Genomic DNA, 24756 nt, shown 5'->3' on the forward strand with positions numbered 1-24756 from the left:
CTCTGCACCCGGTGGCTCTGCCGAGCAGCTGGCCAGTCACAGCGGCTCTGGCTTCTTTCCTTTCGTAGGCCGCAGGGTATGAGGTGCGGGTGCTTTTATCATTCCACATGGCATAGGAAGGTGCACTTAGCCAACGACACTGTGATGGTGGGGTGACACCAAGGAGCGTGCATCACAGACAACTGGTACAGGGGCTCCAGGACTGCAGGACTACAGCTGCTGTCTGTCCCACCACAGGAAGCCATGTACAGCATCAAAAACCCTGGTACAAAAGCGTCTCTAACAACATCAGGAACCAGATCATTTGTTCTTAAAAACGGTCTACTACTCCAGTCTACTACTAGAAAACACTCATGCCATAGCCCACAGACCCAGAAGTCAGACAAGAAGAAAAAGCAATAGAGAAAGTGGGAGAAGGGGAAAAAAGGACAGCAATACATAAAGTGCTTCTCTTTTAATGAAACAAATCCAAAAGATGTACAGTCAGGCTCACGTTGTGCAGTTCACAAGCATGGAAAAACAAACAAACAGGACAGAGTTCCAACAGAAGAAGCTAACCCAAGACCAGGCTGGACTTGCCACCAGGGGGGTTTCTCCTGGATGGCGCTGGGGCCGGGGCCACTGGGCTGGGCACAGGAGCAGCAGGCACAGGCTTCTCTTCCATCTGCCCCAGGTTGGCTTGGAAGTCTGTGTCCACATTTTCTAGGAAGAGAGGGTTTGAGAATGGTTCAAACAAATGGAAAAACCATACAAAAGATATCAACAGTCAACTGAAGTCCTAATCCTGAAATGGAACCTGTTAATGTATCACCTACTGTTTTCTGTATGCCTTGAATCCCATGTGGTGGAGGCAGGAGAATCAGGAGTTGAAGGTCATACTTTGCTACATAGATTATTCAAGGCCAGTAAGGGCCACATGGTGACATCTTTTCAGAAAGATAAAATAACAGGCATGGTGGTGCTCGCCTTTAATCCTTTAATCTCCATGAGTTCAAGGCCACCCTAGTCTACAGCACTAGTTCCAGGACAGGCAGGGCTGTTACACTGAGAAACTCTGTCTTAAAAAACCAAAAAATAAGTAAATAAATGAAAATAAAACAAGGAACCAGGGGAGCTGGAGAGATGGCTCAGCAGTTAAAAGCACTGGCTGTTCTTCCGTTCCGTTCCGTTCAGTTCCCAGCACCCGCACAGCTGCTCACAACCACCTCTTACTCCAGTCCCAGGGGATCCAAGACCCTCCCTCTTATACATGCAGGCAAACTACAAGGTAGCATAGAGTATTACTCCACACCAATTGGACAATAAATGCCAGTGTTCAGCTAGTAATTCTAAAGATGACTGCTTTACAGCAACCCTTAAGATCCACCCAGGGCTTTCTTTGTACATCAAAATAAACATTGTATATACTAACTTGCTTTAGCCCATCAACAAAATAACTAAAAACAGCGCTAGTGGTGCAGAGAAAAGAAGGATTCACAGTAAGCTTCAGGGTCACGAGGGTCACGCTGCCTCTATCTTTTGGGAGGCAGGAAGACTGCTGCTGTCATTTCCTTTCTCCCCCGCATACACATTTTTACTTTTGCAAACCGAGTTGTAAGCCCAGGCCACTCACTCCCCCTTGCTAAGGCCAACATCACCCACAGTGAGCCTCACTCTCTCCTCCAGTCTCTGCCGCCCCTTCCTCTTTTCCCCTTTCTTTTTTTCAGACGGGGTTTCATTCTACATCCCTGGCTAGTCTAGAACTCACGGAGATCCTCCTGCCTGTGTTTACCGAAGTGCTGGTATTAACGACTGAAGACATAAAGCAGCACATCCAGCTCATTAGCAAGCTCACCTTAGCAAGCTCACCGCCCAGCCCTTCCCCCTCCCCACTTCTTTTTGCAGCCTATAGCCCAGCCTGGGCCTTGAGTTCTTGTCTTCATTGCCCTGCTCACTTTCCAGTGTGCTGGGACTATAGATTACAGGGCCACCAGGCACAGCCCTCCCCTAAGAGCAGGTCCAAATTCCTCCAAATTCCTCCTTGGACCAACCATTCTTGTATCTCCGAAGCCTGAAAAGTCGGGACAATTTGCCTTCTATCCAAACAAAGCCTATCTAATGTAAAGATGTTCAGCACATCCTCCCTTGAGGCTAACTGAAAGAAATGGAGTTGTCCCTTTCATCTACCAAGTCATATTAGTTGTTACTTTATGACAAATGGGCTAAAAGTTACAGCAGTCAGGAGCCCAGGGGACATGACCATTTCAACAGGACTGCACATGAGTTCAGAGCAGTTTCCCTGGAGACATACAGCTGAGCTAGGGAAGGAGCAGGGAGGGCGGGTACTAGGACCCACTGCTTCTACCTCCAGGGCTCTCTTATCTCCAGGCTTTCCAAATTTTCAATGACACTTGCCCAAATCAGATTAGCTGGCTAGGGCCATGGCTCGGTGTAGAGGGCTTGCTAGAAGTCACAAGGTGGTGTGCTGGGTGAGGGTGGGGCTGGCTTTGGCAGGTTTTGTTAAGTGTGGGCCAACAGTGGCTGTGTTCTGAACTGCAAAGCCTAGGAGTGTGGGGACCAGTGCTACCCCAGATTCCAGGAGGTCCCAAATCCAACCCCTGTGCTGCCCAGACAGACACACAGACACACACACACAATTATACTCACCAGGTAGAGTGACACATGCCTTTAATGCCAGAACTCAGGGTTTTGGAAGTTCAAGGCCAGTCTGTTCTATAAAGTGAGTTCCAGCCCACACAGGGCTATATAGTGAGACCCTGTTTTCTAAAAAAGTTTGGGTTTTTTATTTTTGTTTGTTCCTTTTTTTTTTTTTAATACAGGATTTCTATGTAGACCTAGCTGTGCTAGAAATTGATATATAGACCAGGCTAGCCTTGAACTGGCACAGATTCTCCTGCCTCTGCCTTCCAAATGCTGGGATTAAAGGCTTGTGCTACTTGACTTAAAATATACATTTGGGTTTGGTTTTAGGGTTTTTTTTGTTTTTGTTTTTTTGGTTTTTCAAGACAGGGTTTCTCTGTGTAGTTTTGTGTCTTTCCTGGAACTCACTTGGTAGCCCAGACTGGCCTCAAACTCACAGAGATCCGCCTGCCTCTGCCTCCCAAGTGTTGGGATTAAAGGCATGCACCACCACCACCTGGCCAGTTTTAGTTTTTTAGTGATTTATTTTTTATTTTTATGTGCATTGGTGTTTTCCCTGCATGTATGTCTGTGTGAATAGGTTGGATCCCCTGGAACTGGAGTTACAGTTGTAAACTGCTATGTGGGTGCTGGGAATTAAACCCAGGTCCTCTGGAAGAGCAGCCAATGGTTAAGAGTACTTGCTACTCTTCCAAGGAACCAGGGTTTTTTGTTGGTGTCGTTTTGGGTTTTTTTGTTGTTGTTTTGTTTTTTTATGACAGGGTTTCTCTGTGTAGCCCTAGCTGTTCTAGAACACACACTATAGATAAGGATGGCCTCAAACTCAAGAGCCACCTGCCTCTCCCTCCTGAGCATTGGGATTAAAGGTGTGCCACACCACCTGGCTAAAGAAATATTTATTTTAGGGGTTGGGGATTTAGCTCAGTGGTAGAGCGCCTGCCTAGCAAGCGCAAGGCCCTGGGTTCGGTCCTCAGCTCCAAAAAAAAAAAAAAAAAAAAGAAATACATGTTTTAATAAGTAAAATCAATTCAGCCACACTGACTACTCTGAAGAACCCCATCTTCCCTCCCTCTCTAGGGTATGTGTGCCGCCCCTGAAGCACACTCAGGTCTCTTTCCCTGAGACACATGATTTGAACGCTAATTCAGACCTTCTAACAGCATTACAGGAACAGGGATCAGCACTCAGATGTACTCACCATGCATATCACCTTCTCCCTGGAAAAGAAAATTTCAAAATTAGTTCCTGTTTAAATTCTGCAATGCACAAAACGGTGATAGTTCAGAGCAGCTAACCCAGGTGAAATTCCATTTCGGTAAGTACAGGATCCAGCAACAAGTTCGATACAATCTGGGGCAATGCTATGCAACTGTCCTGCATAATCAACAGCCCAACCAATGCCAGTGAAACACACACCTAGGCAGGCACGCAATCTTTTTTCACACAGAGAACGGCGAGCCTAGACTTCCCTTTTTCCTCCTATACGTCGATGCTGAAGGGCCCAGTCACTCCACAGCTGCTGAACAGCCTCTCCACTCCTAGATGTGGACCTCTGGGGCACTCTGAGGTACCAAGATGGAAGACTGCCCAGACACACACCCACGGGGCCCACTGGGAGCTCCATCTGCAGATGTACCCCACTGTGACTCAGTGCTACCATTTCCTGGAGTTCAGTGCAGACGTTCAGACACCTGACATAGTCCTTCAACTCCAAGATGCTAGATGAAGCTCAAAGAAGGGCGGGGATTCAGAAGGCCCCAGGGTTAAGGCTGAGGGGCCTAAGACGAACCTAATGGTGAGCGGTGAGCGAAATCTAAGTGGATCAAGCCAGGTAACTCACTCACCTGACTCCCCGGCCTCCCTTAGACTTTTGTTTGGATGAAGGTCTCGTGTAGCTCAGGCTGGCTTAGAACCCTGTCTAGCTGATCTTGCTGCCTTCACCACCCAGGTGCTGGGATTATAGGCATGAACCACTAAATTTTGGTCTCATGTGGCAGTGCTAAGGGGGTGGGGTCCAGGGCTTCTGGCAAGCTAGGAAATCATTCCAGCACTCACCTCTATCCCCAGCCTACTTGTCTGGCTTTTTGTCTGATTTTATACTTTGATTTTCATCACCAAGGTGGTGATTCCCTTAAGGAGGACTGAGCAATTAAAAGAGACATTTTTTTCAAGACAGGGTTTCTCTATGTAGCTCTATCTGTCTGAGAACTTACTCTGTAGACCAGGCTGGCCCGCCACCGAGCCCCCCTTGTTCTCACACTGACCTTGAGGTCTAAGAAGTCTCCGGAGCTTGCTTCGGAAGAGTTACTTCTCTGCGCTCCAGGCGACTCCGAACCTTCCCTGCCACCACTGGACTTGGCACCTAGAAACCAACACAGACAGAATCTAACAGAGGGACAGAGATGGCTCAGCCATGAAGAGCATGGGCTGGCCCAGATTCCTTCCTAGCATACCCACATGGTTCACATACACACACGCAGGCAGACACTCACACACTTAAAATTAATCATTACCAAGAGAATACAGTAGAAGAACAAAAGCAGACACTCTAAGAAGACATGCTCCAAGGCAGGCTACTGGGGGCCACACTGCCTCTGACCCTTATTCCAGCCATCATATACAAGAAGACTCTCAAGGGTCCTGGGACCTACCACAGAATCCCAATCACCCTGCCAGAGTCTACCAAGATTACAGGTGTGATGTGATGTACACCCAGCCAGTGTTGTGCTTTTTGCCTCTTTGGGTTCAGCCTTTGCTAGTCAGTACCAAATCCAGCTGGATCAGTGACTTTGAAAAGGGTTTACCTTGTGAAACCAGTACCTGCTGCTGGGTGTGGTGGTGCACGCCTTTAATCCCAGGACTCAAGGGGCAGAGGGTAGAAGCAGGTGGATCTCTGTGAATTCCAGGCCAGTCTGGTCTACAGAGCGAGTTCCAGGACAGGCAGGGCTACACACACAGAGAAACCTGACTCAAAAAACAAAAACAAGACGAACAAACCAGCACCTGCTGACTTCGCCCAAGATGGAGGGTTTTCTTCAGGTGTCCCAAAGATGCTAGAGGCCATCTTGTTCTTCCTCACAGGCTGTTCTGATGGCTCATCAAAGCCTAGTGAAAAATTGGACCCGCCACCGGGAGGCCGCAAAACCCTGAAAACAACAGTAAGATGTTAGATCACACTGAAACAGTCCTTGGCATATATATGTCCAATACCGTCCACGTCCCTAACCCTTCTCCCCCTCCTTCAAGACTGCTGCTAACAGGAAGGACTCATCTAGGTAGAAACCCACTGCTGGGGACCAGATGCCAACACTGCTCTATCCTCTGCAGTAAGGTCATGATCCACCACACCCGAAATCTACAACATCACTATCAACCCTTTGAGAAAGGGTAAGAGGCAAAAGAGTCTCTCTGGGTTTAGCTGAATATATTTGCAAAGAAGTTAAGAAGAAATCTTGTTATTTATTCATTTGGAAAGCATTTCCAACTTGGACAAGGCAGCACACACCTATGATCAGAACTTGGGAGACAGGCAGGACTGCCAGCCCCCATGGACTAGAACATCAGGTAGTCACCGAAAAAGAGATAAATAAAATTTTTTCTCAACTAAATGAAAAAAAAAAAAAAAAAAAACAGATGAATATACATATAAAAGTTGCCTTGAAGGTCAGCAAGATGCTCAGCTGACAAAGGTTGGATCCTAAGTTCCTAAGACCTAAATTCGATCCCCAGTACCCATGGTAGTTCACAACCATCTGTAACTCCAATTCTGGAGAATCTGACATTCTCCTCTGGCCTCCATGGGTATCAAGAAAGTATATACAAGCAGGCAAAAACACTTATATACATAAAATAAACGCAATCCTTTTTAAATATCAACAAATGTTGCTGAAAACCCTGAATGCCCACATCTGTAGAAACTAGATCTCTATTGCTCACCTTTTACAAAATTTAATTACAAAATTAAAATCAATTTAAAATTACCAAAACCTTAATGTAAGACCTAAGATTCTTGGTGCTGGAGAGATAGCTCAGGATTATGTATACTGCTTTACGGAGAGACCCAAGCTTGGTTCCCAGCATCCATACTGGAGCACAAGGCACTTTTACTCTAGCTTTGCACACTGCATTCACATGCACACACAGATATACACTTAATATAAAAACAAAGGTAGGCAGATCTCTGTGAGTTTGAGGCCAGCCTGGTCTACAGAGGTCCAGGACAGCTTCCAAAGCTACACAGAGAAATCCTGTCTTGCAAAAGAAAACAAAACAAAACAAAACAAAACAAAAACCTTGGCACAATGACTCAGTAGGTTAAAAAAAAAAAGCATTTGCTAAGCTAAATCTAATATCTCCAGTTCTTCCCCCTCCCCTTTTTGTTTTTTGAGACCTAGTTTTTCTGTGTAACAGCACTGGCTGTCCTCCAACTCAGAGATCCGCTGCCTCTGCCTCCCGACTGCTGGGATTAAAGGTGTGTGCCACCACCTCCAGGCTTAAAGGGCACACAAGTTACAAAGCTGGTTGTCCTCTTCGTGTGTGCCCCTGGGATCTAACCTGGGTCTTGAGTCCTGGCAGCAGGCGCCTTACCCACTGAGCCAGTGACCAGCTCCTGAAGGACCCGAGCATCGGCGTTCTACAGAGATACAGGAATGTCCACTGTACTGCGGCACTGTTCACAGCAGCCAAGTGAGATGAGCCTAGCACCCCACCACAGACAAGGGTGCCATACAAGCTCCACGGAGCTTTCGTCAGCCACACAGAGGGCAGGAGGGGTGGCTTGCTAGAGAACAGTTGTAACTGGAGGTCAGAGTATTAAATGGGCCAGATACAGAGAAACAAATGTATTGTGTTTGTCCTCATTTATGGATCCTAGGTTGCAGATACATAAAACCATTTGTATTTTGCCATAAAAGCAGAAGGGAGACAAGCAGGGAGGAGGAGAGGGGTACACTGGAAGCACAAAATACATTTTTATAATCTTTATGAGCTAGGTGGTGACTCAGACAGTAATCCTTGAATTTGGGAGTTGGAAGACTAAGAATCAAGGAACTCAGGGTCATCCTAGGCTGCACAGCAAATTCAGGCCAGTCTTGGCTACCTGAAACCCTGTCTCAAAAACCAAAAAGAAAAAACCTATCCTACTGAAACCCATCAGTATGTACAATAAATACACGCCAAATATTTGGGGGGGGGGAAGGGGGGGTGCTGGAAGCTCAGAGGTTAAGAGCCCTGGCTGTTCTTCCAGAGGTCCTGAGTTCAATTCCCAGCAACCACATGGCAGTCCACAACCATCTGTACTGAGATCTGGCTCCCTCTTCTGGTGTGCAGGCAGAACAATGTATACATAATAAATGAATAAATAAATAAATCTTAAAATTTTTTTGTTTTGTTTTGTTTTGAACTGGGGGCTGGAGAGATGGCTCAGTGATTAAATGCACTTGGTGCTCTTGCAGGGGATCTCATTTTACTTCTCAGCACTCACATGGTGGTTTCACAACTATTCTTAACTCAGTCCCAAAGGGTCGGACAACCACTTTCGGACCTCCAGGGGCATAGGCATGCATCTGACTACTCTTCCAGAGGACTCAGGTTCAGTTCCCAGCACCCACATGGCAGCTGGCAACTGTCTGTAAATCCAGTTCCACAGGAACCGAAACCCATGGCAAAACACGAATGCACATAAAATAAAACTTAAGAAAACAAAAAAGACAAAATTGTTAAGTGATACTTTGTGTTCTGACAAATAAAGCTTGCCTAGAGATCAAAGGGTGGAGCTAGCCACTAGTTAACCATAGAGGCCAGGCAGTGGTGGCTCAAACCTTTAATCCCAGCACTAGGAAAGTAGAGATGGGATCTCGGCCCCCTTTCCTTTTGAGGATTTTATTAGGGGTAGAAGCTCTCTAGTGGTTGCTGCTCTGCTTCTCTGATCTCCAGGCAAGCTTTATTTGTCAGAAAACAAAATATCACACAACATAAAATAAATTTTAAAAAAAAAAGTGTTTTTCATTTGAATGGTTAGAAAAAAAAAAAAGATGCAACCAGGTTGGCATGGTGGCTCATGCTGTGAATCCCCGGCACTCAGGAAACCGGGGTAAGAAGAGCTCTTTCCAGGCCAGCCAGGGCAATAGAGTGAGAGCCTGTCTCAAAATACCAAAAAATAAAGTGTATTTGTTTCCAAAAGCCTTTCTAGTTTATTCATTTCTAGCTGTAAAGTCAACAGATAGACAAAAACATGCTGTGAGAAGAATCCTTTGAAATCTGCCTCATGGCTTAATTAACATGTTCAATTTTATAAAGCCACGTGTGCTAGAAGAGCGTGTTCACCAGCACTCGCTGTGTCTGTTAGATCCAGATCCTGCTTGTCTGGCAGGCTGTGGCTATTCCTATAATCCCAGCACTCAAGAGGCCAAAGCAACAGGACCAGAGTTAAATTCAAGGCCAACCTGGGCTACACAGACTGTGTGCGAGAGAGGCGAGATGTGGCATAGACACCTGTGATCCCGGTACTAGGGAAACAGGAGGGTAACCATGGGGGGAGGGAGGGTAACCATGGGGGCAGGGAGGGCAGGAGTGAGAAAGGCTTCTTAGGCACAAGATGAAAGCCACAGCGGTAGAAGTTAACAGAAGATAGTTCCCCGAGTATAGAAAATGCTCCTAGAGATTCTAAGAAGCGCAAGGAAAGAACAGATGAAAGGTGCCCACACTACTAGGCAATTTAAAACAAGTTTCAGCCTCAGAGCTGGGGTGGTGAGCAAGGCCAGCAGCCTCAGCTACTTGGGCGTCAAGTGTTGTTAGCTATGGCGTCATATGTTCAGGCCCCTCTGTCACTGCCCTGCTACTGCTGCCACTGTGCTGCTAAAATAAACTGGGTCTCTTTTCTAAACAAATTGGCAATTAGTTCTATGTGTGTGTTGTGTTTTATCTGCATGTATGTCTATTGTGTGTGTGTGTGTGTGTGTGTGTGTGTATGCCTGGTGACCGGGGAGGACAAAGAGGGTGTGCATCTCTCCTGGGGCAGAGTCACAGACAGCTGTCAGCCATCACGTGGATGCTGGGAATCAAACCAGGTCCTGGAAAAGCAGTCTGAGCCATTTCTCCAGACCCCAAACAAAATTTTAAAAATTCAAATCATGTCCCAGCTACCTCAGCACTGGCCCCAAGGACATTCAATATGGAGTGGGAAGACAAAACACTAAGAGCAGCTGGATGTAGTGGCACACACCTTTTTTTTTTTTTTAAAGATTTACTTATTTATTATGTATACAGTATTCTGCCTGCATGAATGTCTGCAGGCCAGAAGAGGGCACCAGATCTCATTACCAGTGGTTGTGAGCCACAATGTGGTTGCTGGGAATTGAACTCAGGACCTCTGGAAGAGCAGTCGGTGCTCTTAACCACTGAGCCATCTTTCCAGCCCGTAGCACATGCCTTTAATCCCAGCACTGGGAGTGGGAGTAGGGGGCAGAGGCAGAGATCTCTGAGTTCCAGGCCAGCCTGGTCTACATAGTGAGACCTTGTTTCAAAGGAAAAAGCAAAACACTGGTAGAGCATTTATTTGTCTGGCTTCTGTGAGGCCCTAGGTTTGACCCACTACAAACCAGAAAGAAAAGAAAGCAAGGAGAGGGAGGGAAGGGGATGGTGCCGGGAGGGCCACACCCGCAGAAGCAGCAGGATCAACACTATTCCATGTCTGCCTGGGCTATATAAACACTTAACCAAAATGAGACCGAGGCAGAAAACCTGCTGTTTCCTGACCCAGTCTGTTAAGAGACTTGCACAAGCTCCATTTTTTGAAACAGGGTCACAGGTAGTAGCATAGGCTAGCCTCAAACTCTTGGATTTTCTTGCTACAACCCCCCTTGTTTAGAATGTGCCTTTGTCCAACCACATTACACAGCTTCAATGCCACCTGTGCAGAGCAATGCCATCTCTGTGAACACCCAAAATGAGTTAGCTGCATCAGTACATGCCGTTAATCCCTGCACTCAGAGCGGTTTCTGAGTCCTAGGCCAACCTGGTCTACATAGTTGAGGTAGCTGCAGGACAGCCAGGCTATGTAAAGCCTACCTGTAAGAAACACAGCACAGGAGAGCTTCTGGGTAGTTGAAACTGGAGCTTCCTGGAGGGGAAGCTCTTGTGTTGGCCATGCAAGTCCAGCCCCTTCTCTCATACTTTACTCTAAACCTAATTATACCCTTCAGGATAAACCCATAAATCTAAGAGTTTCCCTGAATTTTACGACAAATTAATTAAACCTAAGGACAGGTTATAGGAATCCTGATTTATAGCCAGTTGGTCAAAAGTACAGGTTAAGGGGGAAAAAAGGGGGTGAGGCTAAAAGCCAGACACTGTATCTCATGCCTATAATCCCAGAATGTGGGGTGCTGAAAGAGAAGGATCGCTGTGTGATTTGAAGTCCAGCCTGGACGAAAGTGAATTCAGGGTTATCCAGGATAGAAATGAAATCCTGCCTTTAAAAAAAAAAAAAGACTACAGGTATAGTTCATCGGGAAGAACATTCGCCTAGCATGCATGAAGCCTTGGGTTCAACTCCCAGGACTACATAAACTGGGCACGGTAGGCACCCTCAATGTGTGCGCTGCGCTGTCTCCAGGTGCCACACTCACTCAGAGAACAGCCAGCAAATGCCTGCTGTGGCAGTGTGTCTACTACCCATGCCACATCTGCTGGCGGGTGAACGCCTCCTCACACCTGAAGTGAAGGACTCTGCTGTGGTTTGAGATCGGATGGAAACACATGGTTGGTTTGTCCTCCTCAGATGAGACAATGAATGTAATTTAAAACAAAAGGATACACCATTTAGTTATTAGGGGGAAATAGCATAAAGACATACAAAGGTATAAATCTGAACAAACCTTCTCAAATGCACAAAAATCCTCCTCAGCCTCACAAGAAGTGAGCCAGCCACCTTGTCCAGCTCGGTACAAACATTCTAAGGCACACAATGTGAGTTGCCTAACCTCTCCATGCCTCAGTTTCCCCCTCTATAAAATGAGGGCAGGTAGTAGCATCTGTCCCATCAGACTGTTATTATATATAAAATCTGGAACATGGTGATCATGTACATAAACTATTATTAAAACCATCTACATGTCACCACGATGCTTCAGGGGTGTTCCCTCTCATTAATGGATTTCAGATTAATTTTAATGTCTTCCTATTTTTCTATATTTCTGTTAACCTAAATTTCTTTTAAAGACTGCTTCTGGAGCCAGGCAGCGGTGGTGCACATCTTTAATCCCAGCACTCGGGAGGCAGAGGCAGGCAGATCTGAGTTTGAGGCCAGCCTGGTCTATAGATAAGTTCCAGGACAGCCAGGGCTACACAGAGAAACCCTGTCTTGAAGAAAAAAAAGAAGTGCTTCTGGACTAGTTGGATGGGTAAAGGTGCTTGCTTCCAAGCCTGACAACTTGAGTTCGATCCCAGGAACCCACAGTGAAAGGAAAGGACTGACTCCCCAAAGCTACCCTCTGACCTCCATGCACATGCCAGAGAAAATGCATGCTCCATCTCTAAAGGAAAGGGGCAGAGAGACGGCTCAGTGGAGAAGCAGGGGACCCGAGTTCAGTTCCTGACACCTATGTGGGGCAGGTCACAACGTCCTGTCACTCCTTCTCTCCAGGGGACTGAAGAAGGGACAGAGTAATGCTAATGGAAATAACTATAAATAGGCTATTACCGTCTTCGAGAGTAGTATTAGATCTAGTTGACTGGAAGTCAACTGTACTGATTGATTATACTAAGAAAGCACGATCCTCATCAGTAACTGATACATGTACAAAGAGTCAGACTATGTCTACAAAGTGACCATCGTGCTGCCGCAAAGCCAAAGTGATGTTTGAATGTAAAGTGGAATTTTAGTTGTCACGGAAGACATACTCGACAAGGAATGTTGATCCGATGATTACATGGAAGCCCTGGTATCCAGTTGCTATAAAGAATGTGGACCCATAAATGCCATCTGAGATACAGAATCGGGTTTCAAAGTATTCTGAGGCTTGCAGGGCTGTGAAGTAGAGTCCGAGCAGGATTGTTATTAGTAGAGCTTGGTTTATATGGTTCCATTTTCCTTCTATGGGATTGTGGTGGGCTCATGTGATTGAGATTCTTCATGTGTTCAGTAGTGGGACTTCAAATGGTTAAGGAATAATTCCTGTAGGTGGTCAGCAGTCTCCTAGGTCACCTGTGGTTACAAGGCTGGAGTGGTAGAAACCACAGAAGCCCGAAAAGAGGGTGATGGTGGCACACGCCTTTAATCCCAGCACTTGGGAGGCAGAGGCAGGTGGATCTCTGGGTGTTCGAGGCCAGCCTGGTCTACAAAAGCAAGTTCCAGGACAGCTGGGACTATTACACAGAGAAACCCTGTCCCAAACCAAAAAAAAAAAAAAGAGAGAGAGAGAGGACTTCAGATACCATAGGATTAGTCTGTAGTATGCCCTCTTCTGGCCAAGGCCACCTGCTTTGTACATACCCAAACACAATTTTAAAAATAAACATAAAAAAAAAAAGACTGCTTCTGAGGTAGGCAAAGTAACAGAGACAGACCACAGAGGCCATGGGCTATATATACAGTAAAGGCTGTACTACAGAATGAGATTCTGTATTAAATACTTTTTCTCTCTTCATAGGATCTAACTGTATAGCCTAGGCTAACCCAGAACTTTCCATCCTGCTTTCTCAGACTCCTGAGTGCTGGGATTACAGATGTGTGCCATCAAGCCAGACACCAATGTTTCCCAATAACACTTTCCCTGTTGTCCACACTGGATCCCCAGAGAGAAATCCTGGCTCCTCAGCTCCAGGGTAGGCTGGTTCCTGCCCTCCCTTACTGGGCTCACACACTGCCCACTCCTGCAGTAAATGGTGACCCCTGCCCTCTGCTGCCTTTTTAGGCCCTCTAGTAACATGACCTCATCTCAAACAAACCAAGACGGTTCTAGCCACCCTCCTCTCCCCTTCCTTCACTGTTGCATGCATCTCCACTTGGAGTCTTTCCTGGTCTAACTCTGCTCTGGCTGGAACATGCTCCACCCTTCCCCTGAGAGCTATTAAACTTCAGCCAATCTCTTAAACCTGACTCCCACACCCTGCTTCCTCCAAGAGCTCAGGAGTACAACCAGAACACAGGGAGGACTAGCAGGTCAGTGCTCCTGCAAAGGGAAGCCACCAGTACTTCTGGAGTCTTCCTGAATCTTCACTGCCCTGCGGCACACGGCACAGAGGTAGCCGTGGAGCACAGACTGCGTGTGGCAGTCAGTCTTGTGGACACTGAGGTTTATTGTCGGGACTTCCTGAGCCACGTCATCTTGTTCTCCTCCACCACTCACCAATACAAAAACCGCTCACAGTTCAGGCCCCATAAAGCCAGGTGAGGCTGAGGGCTGAGGCTGCCAACAGCACGCGGGGCTCTGCTCTGCAGGCTCCAAGCAGCATTCACTGACTGACAGCAGGACTACAAGTCCTGACGCCTGGAGGACTCGTGGCCAGTGCTCCAAGTGCATCAAAGGCCGACCACACAACGCCATGTTTGTCTTCAGGGACAGACCACGGAGTTATTTTAAGGTTTTGTTGTTTTCTAGCCTTGGACTCTTTTTCCGTAGGTCTTTACCTTCTCCCTGGAATGTGGTATTAATGTCTCACTCAGCTAAGATGCAATACTCAGGCCTGGAGAGAAGGCTCAATGCTTCAGAGAGCTTGCTGCTCTTGTAACGGACCTTTGTCCAGTTTCCTGCGCCCATGTCAGGCAGCTACAGCAACCTGTAACTCTCCAGGGGATCCAGCGCCTTCTCCCCCTTTTCCCTCTTAAAACACATAATAAAATATTTTTTACAAGAGGAATATGAGCTGAAGAGATGACTCAAAGTTTAAGAACATTGGCTTCTCTTCCAGAGGACTCAGATTCAATTCCCAGCACCCATATGGTGGCTCACAACCATCTGTAACTCCAGTTCCAAGGGATTTGACACCCTTTTCTGGCTTCTGTGAGGACCAAACACACATGTGGTACCCATACATACTTTCAGGCAAAATATTCACAAAATTATTCTCTTTTTTTATTTTGATTTTTCGAGACAGGGTTTTTCTGTGTAGCTTTGGCGCCTTTCCTGGAACTCACTCTGTAGCCCAGGCTAGCCTTGAACTCAGAGATCCATCTGCTTCTCCCTCCCAAGTGCTGGGATTAAAGGCGTGCACCACCACCGCCCGGCTCACGAAATTTAAAAAAAAAAAAAAAAAGAGGGGGGGGCACAAAAAGATATCAACTAGAGGAAATAAAGACGCCTCAGAAGTTACGAGTAATTGCTGCTCCGGCAGAGGACCTGAGTTCAGTTCCTGGACCCATATCAGATGTCTCCCCTTCTGTAACTCCAGAGGATTGGATGCCTATGCTCCACAGGCACCTGCACTCGTGTACACATATCCACACTCAGACATGCAAACACATCATTTTAAAAACTACTCAGCTGGATATGGTGGCCATGTGTTAAATCTCAGTATACCAGAGGCAGACAGAGACAAGTAGATCTCTGTGAGACTGAGGCTAGCCTGTTCTACACTGAGTTCCTGGCCAGCTGAGGCTACACAGTGAGACACTGTCTCAAAAACAAAACAAAACAAAAAAGCCGGGCGTGGTGGCGCACGCCTTTAATCCCAGCACTCGGGAGGCAGAGCCAGGCGGATCTTTGTGAGTTCGAGGCCAGCTTGGGCTACCAAGTGAGCTCCAGGAAAGGCGCAAAGCTACACAGAGAAACCCTGTCTCGAAAAAACCAAAAACAAAAAAAGGAAAACATCTAAAACTATGTCTGCACATGCTTGTAATCTAGCCAAGAGACTGAAGGAGGAGATCAAGAGTTGAAGGCTAACCTGAGTTCAGGCCAGTGTAAAGCCACATGGTTGAGATTCTATGCTAAAAACATAAAGGACTATGTCTCAGACATTCAATACACCCAGAGCAATTTCATTATAAAATCCAGATAAATGTATTTAGGCATATATTTTATAAAGATAATCCTTACATTTAATTTAAAAACACCTTTTGAGGCAGGGTATCACTATAACTAGCCTACAGCTTGATGGAAGCCACCCTCCCACTTCTAACTCCCTAGTGCTGGTTCACACCCCCTAACCCAGGTTCCCAGATAATTAACCTGTTTAAATTACTACTAGAGGTGTACAGAGATTCTGGGGTGATTTGGGAGGCGAAGGAAAATGGGAGCTGCTGAGGATGGAACCCAGGGTCTTATCCAGGCTATGGACCATGAATATGCTAAAGGTTTCTCCAGCCTTACAGGTTCTTATTGGCTGGGGTTGTTTTAAATTTTTACCTAAAATGACCAAAGACACTTGGAAATATCAGAATCAAAATCAGCGTGCCTCTTTGTCCTCTCTCCCTCCTTCCCCAGGGAGCGGGGAGGCTTTCTTCACTAAGTGTAATTAAAACCTCATGAAATTCTTCAGAACCATAGTAGACTTATAAATATTTTGAGCCATGAAAAGACGAGGGGGTGGGGGGGAACACTAGCACCCAGCCAGCTTAGAAACATGTCAAAGCTCTGTCTAGTCCAACTTTTACTGGTCCTGCCATAGCAGGTACTACCTCCCGGATGACGTCAGTGTTGTAGAGACCATCTGAAATACAGAGCGGTTCCCAAACAAAGGATTTGCTTGCAAGACAAAGTACTTCTGCTTTGGTTTAGACTCTTTCATTCTGAACCATATCTATGGTAACTGCTTCAGAACTGCCGAGTTAAGACCCAAAAATGTTATACCACAGATAGTAATTTAAAAAATAGCTGTTTCCTTCCAATCCCGAGTCCCAGTCCCTGTACCACACCGTACTCATCACACATTACAGGGGGAAGGAGGTGAAGAGAATCGGGAAGTTAATAAACACATGTCAAACACGCGTGTACAGGACCTGGGCTCTGAAATGCTTTACAAAGCCTTGAGATGACTTGACCCCCAAAAGGTTACACATTATCACACCAGTAACCAAGGCCTGACCACAGAAAGTTGGCCTTCATCACACAAAACAAAATCCAGGGTTCAATCTGCGCCTGTGTCCTCTGTAACAAATTACCTCACTGGAAGGATGACAAGAGGGAGTGACCACCTCTCCAAGGTCTACAGCTCCAGTTCCGCCCCGCCCTGCAGGCGCCCCTTCAGTTCTCCTCCATCTCTCCATTCTCATACCACTTGGTGAAACTGAAAGCAGTGCCTGCCATGGCCTGTCCCTCCCGGTGCTTCCTCCTAAGACTACTCTGAGGAGGCTGCTTTTTGTTGGCAAGTTGTCAAACCTCTGTGAGATACTGCTATTCCACGGCTGTCTTCTTAGCCCCACAAAATGGCTCCCTTTGTGCCACTTGGCCAGGACCCCAAGGCTTGGCCACACACGACTCTGGGTCATCATCAATGGAGAATAGATAGATGGGCAGGGAAAGTGGAACCCAAGCTTCTTCAGAGCCTTCAGGAAGATCCCAGGGATGCCTCAAAGCCGACTTTAAAGGACTGTGTGCAATTAGCTGAGACGATGTGGACTCCCTTCACGGAACCCAAACCCTCCCATCAAGTTAGTGAGGACACCCCCGCTCCTCCCCAAAATGCAGTCTACTTGGTGGCAAGCAAGGTCCCAGCATCCAGGAGGGGATACTACATACTACTGGGGAGACAATGGATGGCTCCATGGCCCCGCCCAAAAACAGACAACCTCCTCCTCCTCCAAGGGAAGCCTGCTCTGGGGTGAACTCATTCGGCCAAAGTCAATGGGAGAAGTGAAGGAGGAGGCAGGGAAGGGCTGAGGTCCGAGGGTCTGAGCGCAGAAAACCCACTCGAGTCGGCTCGCGGCCCCGCGCACTCGGAGGTGGGCGTGGGGAGGGGGAGGAGACCCGGTCTCTCCTTTGTTAGGAGCAGGGAGGCACTCCGAGAAGAGGACCGTCACTCGGATCCTGGGCTGGAAGTGAGGGAGGCGATGACCAGCCCCGCCCTAGCAGAGGTGCACCTGCTGCGCGGACCCGGGGACCCAGCGGGTCACCACCAGGACAGGAGCCGCAGACCCGCAGGAACAGGGCTCAGATTTGCTGGCTGCGCCCAAGGCCGGGGCCGGCACACCGCCGAGGTCAGAGGCAGGAGCGCGTGGCCCGCGGGTGGGACAATGGGCCCCGGAACCAGGGCCCTGCAGGCTTCCTGGGCTCGGTGGAGACCGAGCCCACCATCCCGGATCGGACCAGTATCGCCAGGGGGGCCGAAAGCCGATCCTCCTGCACACTCTCGCGGACTTCAACCTGCCGTACTGCCATAGGGCGGCCACCCACGGTCCCCTCAGCCGTCGCTCCGTGGGAGAAATGCACAGAGCCGCCCGACTGGGGCGGGGCCACAAGCCGAGGCCGTCCGGCCGCACAAAGCGGCGCCCACTCCTCGCTCTGCCACCCGCCGGGGCGGGAGCGCGGCGCCCCTGGCCCGTTACCGCCAACGCCCCGCGGTCCCCACACGCCTCGGAGAGCTCGAGCCCGGCCCCGTCGTCTTACCGGGAGCTGTTCCTGCTGTTGGGGTCCACACCCTTGAAGGTAGTGGTAGTGGTCATGGCGCCAAGGGGCGAGGTAGGCTGGCGCAGGGAGACCGCCGAGGGGACAGGGACCAAACGGTGTAGACTGCTCCGCAACCCACACCAGCCGCGCTCCACGAGCCTCTGCCGCTGTGGGGCTCGCAGGACCCGCCCTTTATAGGGCTCCTAAGGACCCACCCTCCCCATGTCACCATTGGGCAATTTAAAAGGATCTCTTCATTTCTATTGGTTCCCTACCGTGCTAATCACAGCTCGGCATGAAGACGGGCTGCGCCGGCCAGGGCTCAGCCTGAGCCCCGCCCCCTTCCTGTACAGGGACTGGCCGCTATAGACTCCCCTTCCCCCACCCCGACGAGCCGGTCCTGCTCCTCGCAAGTGTTCTCCGTCACTTTTAAAAGTTACTTGAGGGGCTGTTGAGGGAGCTCCGAAGGAAAGGCGCTTGCCTCCCAGCATGACAACCTGAGTTCGATCTCCAAAGACCCAGAAGCTGGAAGAAGAGACCCAACTCCTGAACCTCTGGCCTCCAACTGTGTGCCCTGAGGCACACACACACACACACACACACACTACCTAAACAAAAGCGGGGGTATGGTGGCACTTGCTGTAATGCCTTCACTTGGGAGACTGAGGCAGGAGGATCTCTGAGTTTGAAGCCAGCCTGGTATACAGTGAGACCCTGTGTCAAAAAAGAAGAAAGTAGGGAGGGGATGAAGTGGTTTTTTGTTTGTTTGTTTGTTTGTTTGTTTGTTTGTTTGGGTTTGCTTTTGTTTGGGTTCTTTGGTTTTTTGAGACAGGGTTTCTCTGTGTAGTTTTGGTGGTGCCTGTCATGGATCTCTCTCTGTAGCCCAGGCTGGCCTCGAACTCACAGAGATCCGCCTGGCTCTGCCTCCCGAGTGTTGGGATTAATGGTGTGCGCCACGGCCGCCTATCCTCCTCTTTTTTTGTTTTGTTTTGAAACAGGGTTTCTCTCTGTGTAGCTCTGGCTGTCCTAGAAACTCAACCTGTAGACCAGGCTGGCCTTGAGCTCACAGAGATCCACCTGCCTCGTCTGCCTCTCGAGTGCTGGGATTAAAGGCGTGTGCCACTACCTCGCAACGGGGATCAAGTGTTAACAGCAATCGCTAGTATTGTAAAGGATCTAGGTTCAGTTCCCAGCACTCACAGGGCAGATAAAAAAAAAACAAACGGTAACTCCAGTTCCAGAGGATCTGCTGGGCACTGCACTCACATGGCACACATAATTACACACAGGCACTCGCATATACACAAAAGAAATCTTTTGCCAAGCAGTGGCACAGGCCTTTAATCCCAAATGCTTGGAAGGCAGAGGCAGGAGGAGCTCTGAGTTCGAGGCCAGCCTGGTTTACAGAGCGAGTTCTACGCCAGCCAGGACTACACAGAGAAACCCTGTTTCCAAACCCACCCCCCCACCCCACCCCCCGACACACACACACACACACACACACACACACACACACACACACACACACACACTTTTCTAAGTTTGTGTTTGTTTTGTTGTTGTTGTTGTTTGTTTGTTTGTTTTGAGACAGGGTTTCTCTATGTATCTCTGGCGGTCCTGGAATTCACTCTGTAGACCAGGCTGGCCTAGAACTCAGAGATCACCTGCTTCTGCCTCCTTGGGTGCTGGGATTAAAGGGATGGGCCCCTACATCCTGACTGGTTTGTTTGTTTGTTTGTTTGTTTGTTTGTTTTTAGGTCAGGAGTGCCCTTAACCCCAGCACTCAGGACAAAGAGGTAAGCAGATTTCTTAGCCAAAAAAAAGAGAGGATAGGGGGAGTGAAGCCAGACATGATGGTACACACCTTTGATCCCAGCACTTGGGTGGCAGAGCCAGGCAGATCTTTGTGAGTTCAAGGCCAGCCTGGTCTACAGAGTAAGTACCAGGACAGCCAGGGATACATAGAGAGACTATCTCAGGAAAAAAAAAACTAAAATTTGAAAGAAAAAAAAAATGGCAGGGATGGCTGGAAAGAGGGCTCACTGGGTCATAGTACTGGCTGCTCTTCCAGAGGAAGCAGGTTCAACTCCCACATGGGATCTGACTTCCACGAGCACCAGGCACTTACCTCTCACATTCAGGCAACACATTCATATACACTTAAAAAAAAAATCTTCTTAAAAGTTTAAGAAGAAGCCAGTTGGTGGTGACACATGCCTTTGATCCCAGCACTCAGGAGACAGAGGTGTATAGATCTCTGTAAATTTGAGGACCAGCCCAATAGAGTGAGTTCCAGGATAGCTAGGGCTACACAGAGAAACCCTGTCTCAAAAAAAAAAAAAAAAAAAAAAAAAAAAAAAAAAAGAAGAAGAAGAAAATTGTAAAATTTAAAGAAAATAAAAATCATGCACTTGCCTTCTGCTGTCTGCTGACTAAGCCTTTATCATCCCACACCCGACTCCATGGCTGTTATTACCTTCCCAGTGTCTGGTTACACCAACATTCCTCACTAGCCCTCTGTAGTCCAGGACAGTACAAATCTTTAAATATGCGCTTTCACCTGGCCACCATTTAGGAAATAACATTGCGTTCCCCGTGCCCCAAATAAGCTGCCAGCTGTCCACTCCTCTGGAGAGAGATGAGATCTTTCACTAGGACATTCTTCTTAAGGAAGGAAATTGCTGCTATGAACTAGCTTTTTCTTAAGACCTACTGTGAGTCACAGTGAGACACCTAACAAAGAGTCAGCAACAGAAACAGTGCGGAAATGATAGGGTTTGGGTTTGTTTTAAATGTTGTCTGCACAACCCTGGATGTCCTGGAACCTACTCTGTAGACCAGGCTGGCTTTGAACTCACATAGAGATCCGCCTGCCTCTGCCTCCTGAGTGCTGGGATTAAAGGCCTGTATCAACACTCCGGGAAAAGACTGGAATTTCTTTATAAAAACAAAACAAACAAACAAAACTTCAGTATTTCTCTTTAATGGGTGGCATATGAATAGGCCCAAGCGCTGGTTTAGTTTTAGAGGCATGTTCTAAAGCTGGCTAATGCCTGCTGAGGGGATGGCCTCATCTCCCAAACTATCAGAGCTGCCGGAGACACTGCAGCTGTTTCTAACCCTTAAGTCATGATTCTTCCACCTGTCTGGGTAAATTTATCCCTGCAGCAAATGCGGGCAGCTCTTGGAGGACTGTTTAAAGATGAGAATAGGCAAAGCCTTAGGTAAAGGCTTGCAGGCAGCTGATGGCTGATCCTTTCTCATGTCAACCTAACTGCTAAAAGTAGATGTCTCCCATCCTCTGTAGCTTCAGTATTTCCATAAATCTCAACAACATTCCTCTTCCTTGACCTTCTTCAGGCAGTTGAAAGTTAGTGTTTTCGGCCATCTTGCTTAACTACCTTCCCCTCCCTCTAGGCTTTCACAAAAACCAAAATTCCCTTTTCTCTAGCAACACAATCACCCATGTCTGTATCAACGGCAGTAGCATAAAGGATATTTCATGTTGAGCCTGGAACCTTCCCATCCTGCCTCTCCCAGCCAGGTGCTAGGATTATAGGTGTGCACCACCCTGTCAACTGTGTCAACTTGACATCCCCTCCCCCCAGCTGAGGACTGAACCCAGGGCCTTGTACCTACTAGGTAAGCGCTCTACCACTGAGCTAAATCCCCAACTTGACATCTTTCTAGCAGAGAAGAGTAAGTACCAATTTTGTATTGTTAAGATTGTTAAGTAATAGGAAGAGTGTTGTTCAGAGTCATGCAGGATGCTACGTACGACACCCGAGGTCTCAGGTTCCATCCCCAAGCACCATACGGTGGAGAGAACCTGAGGTGGCCCTCGCACCTTCACCCACACGTGTGTTCATGCATAAAAGTACACATGCTCATATGTGCACATGAAATAAATACATGCAAACGGGGCACTCAGGAGGCAGAGGCAGGCAGATCCCTGTGAGTTCTAGGCCAGCCTGGTACACAAAATGAGTTCCAGGACAGCCAGAGATATACAGAGAAACTGTGTAAAAAAACAGATAAAGCTGGGCAGTGGTGGCACATGCCTTTAATCCAGGTGGATCTCTGTGAGTTGGAGGCCAGCCTGGTTAGGGAGCGAGTTTCAGAACAGCAAGGGCTGTTATACAGAGAAACCCTGTCTCGAAAAACCAAAAAGAAAATACCCAAAAATTGAATTTTCTCTCTCTTTCTTTCTTTTCTTCTTCTTCTTCTTCTTCTTCTTCTTCTTCTTCTTCTTCTTCTTCTTCTTCTTCTTCCTTTTCTTCTCCTCTTTCTCTACCTCCCTTCCTCCTTCCCTCCCTCCCCCCTCTTTTTTTTTTTTTTGGTGTTGTAAGACAGAGTCTATGTAGCTCAGGCTAGTCTTGAACTCACTATGTGAACCAGGCTGGCCTTGAACTCAGAGCTCCTCCTGCCTCTGTGTCTCCTGTACTGTAAAGGCCTGGCTCTTAAGCAAGGTGTGGTGGCACAAGCTATCAAATATATTTTCCTTTACTTTTATTCTATATGTATAGGTGTTTTGTCTCTCGATCTGTGTACCACATGTGTGCAGTACCAGCAGAGGCCAAAGAAGAGTGTTAGGTCCCTGGAATAGGAATTACAGATCTTTGTTAAATGCTCTGTGGGGCTAGGAGCCAACAGCAGATCCTCTGCAAAATCAGCGAGTGCTTTTTTTCCAGTTTAATCTTTTTTTTTCTTTTTTATTTATTTATTTTTTCCTATTATCAGCTTGATACAGTACAAATTCTTATCCTAATAGTGAAATGTTTCACTGAGGCTTGCCCAGTAATTGAGTAAAACCAAAACTTATTATTTGCCATAGTCATCCTAGGGTCCCCCCTGCTATGTAGCCTCCCTGGTTCTGTGGGTTGCAGTCTGATTGCTCTTTGCTTTATATCTAGTATCCACTTATGAGTGAGTACATGCCATGTTTGTCCTTCTGGGATTGGGTTACCTCACTCAGGATGATATTTTCTAGTTCCAGCGAGTGCTTTTAACTGATGAGCCCTCGATAGCCCCAAGCACAAAGTTTTTAATACCCCAACTCAAGATCTCTGAATCCAGGGTAGCCTGGTCTACATAGCAAGTTCTGAACCAGTATTGGGAGCAGAGGCAGGCAGATCTCTGTGAGTTTAAGGCCAGACTGATGTACAAAGAGAGTTCCAGGACAGCTAGGGCTGTTACATAGAGAAGCCCTGTCTTGAAACACACACCAAGAGGAGGAAGGAGGAATAAATCTTTTTTGTTTGTTTGTCGAGATAGGGTTTCTCTGTGTAGTTTTGTGACTTTCCTGGAACTCACTTTGTAGACCAGGCTGGCCTCGTATTCACAGAGACCCGCCTGCCTCTGCCTCCGGAGTGCTGGGATTAAAGGCGTGTGCCACCACCGCCCAGCCAGAGGAATAGACTCTTAAGGAACACAGAGACTGTGCCAACAGCAGCAGGAGAGGAAGCTATCAAGGACAGGGTTGGGGCAGAATCTGAGCCCCTCCTACCAGGTTCATTTCACTGCTGCTCAGCCGCTCATTGGAATCATTTGATGTTGGCTTAATAGCAACCTGAGTCATTTCCCCATCATAGCTGGATTTCCTCTGCCTTCTCTTTCCTTAGATTTGTAGGTTTGAGATGGGTTTTTACAGAACCCTCAATAGTTGTTGACAGTTTTTGTTTTTTTTCAAAACCACTCCAATTTGCATCTTAATCGCAACCACTGAGGGTACCTCCTGCACATGTCACTTGTAATTCATCCTCTCATCAAACCACCACAGGCATCACTTCTAAAGCCAAATTCAGTGTCCATCTGTCTGTCCTTTGCTTAGCTGGGTCTTCACCAAAGACAGAGATCAATGCTTTTAAGATACTGCCCCCGCTTCCAAATGATTTCCTCTTAAGTCGTCAGCAAAATTCTGGCTATGAAAGCTGCAGGGCAGAGGGCATGCACTGATAGACGTATTTGTAGTATCCCAGTACTTGGGAGGTAGACGCAGGAGAGCCAAGCATTAAAGGTCATTAAAAATAAACAAACAAACAAATAAATAAATAAAAACTTTTCTTCCCACCTTGTTGTACTTTGTATGGACAGATTCTTCAACCTCCATTACAAAAATAAGGTTTCTCTTTTGTTTGTTTGTTTTTTTTTTTTTTTTTTGGTTTTTCGAGACAGGGTTTCTCTGTGTAGCTTTGCACCTTTCCTGGGACTCACTTGGTAGCCCAGGCTGGCCTCGAACTCACAGAGATCCGCCTGCCTCTGCCTCCCGAGTGCTGGGATTAAAGGCGTGCGCCACCACCGCCCGGCTAAGGTTTCTCTTTTATTTTATTTTATTTTTATTGGTTTTTTGAGACAAGGTTTCTCCATGTAGTTTTGGTGCCTGCCCTGGAACTCACTCTGTAGACCACGCAGGCCTCGAACTCACAGAGATCCGCCTGCCTCTGCCTCCTGAATGCTGGGGTTAAAGGCATGGGCCTCCACCACCAGGCGGGGTTTCTCTTTTGAGACAGAGTCTCATGTAATACAGGCTCACACTGCAGCTGCTAAGAACCTTGGACTCTTGAGCCTCCTGTTG

At 47.5% G+C, this 24756-nt stretch overlaps 1 protein-coding gene across 1 annotated transcript; it reads right to left on the reverse strand.

Moving 5' to 3' along the window:
- Window positions 1-439: 439 nt before the first annotated feature.
- On the reverse strand, window positions 440-18367 carry Jpt1 (Jupiter microtubule associated homolog 1). Its single transcript, XM_006993623.4, has 5 exons — window positions 18183-18367; window positions 5644-5786; window positions 4905-5002; window positions 3839-3857; window positions 440-702 (listed from the first exon to the last, which is right to left on the reverse strand). The coding sequence occupies exons 1-5, from the start codon at window positions 18236-18238 to the stop codon at window positions 554-556; spliced, it is 465 nt and encodes a 154-aa protein (XP_006993685.1). The 5' UTR covers window positions 18239-18367; the 3' UTR covers window positions 440-553.
- Between the last annotated feature and the right edge of the window lie 6389 nt (window positions 18368-24756).

Source organism: Peromyscus maniculatus, chromosome 8 (assembly GCF_049852395.1).
Source record: "Peromyscus maniculatus bairdii isolate BWxNUB_F1_BW_parent chromosome 8, HU_Pman_BW_mat_3.1, whole genome shotgun sequence".
Classification (NCBI taxonomy): Eukaryota; Metazoa; Chordata; class Mammalia; order Rodentia; family Cricetidae; genus Peromyscus; species Peromyscus maniculatus.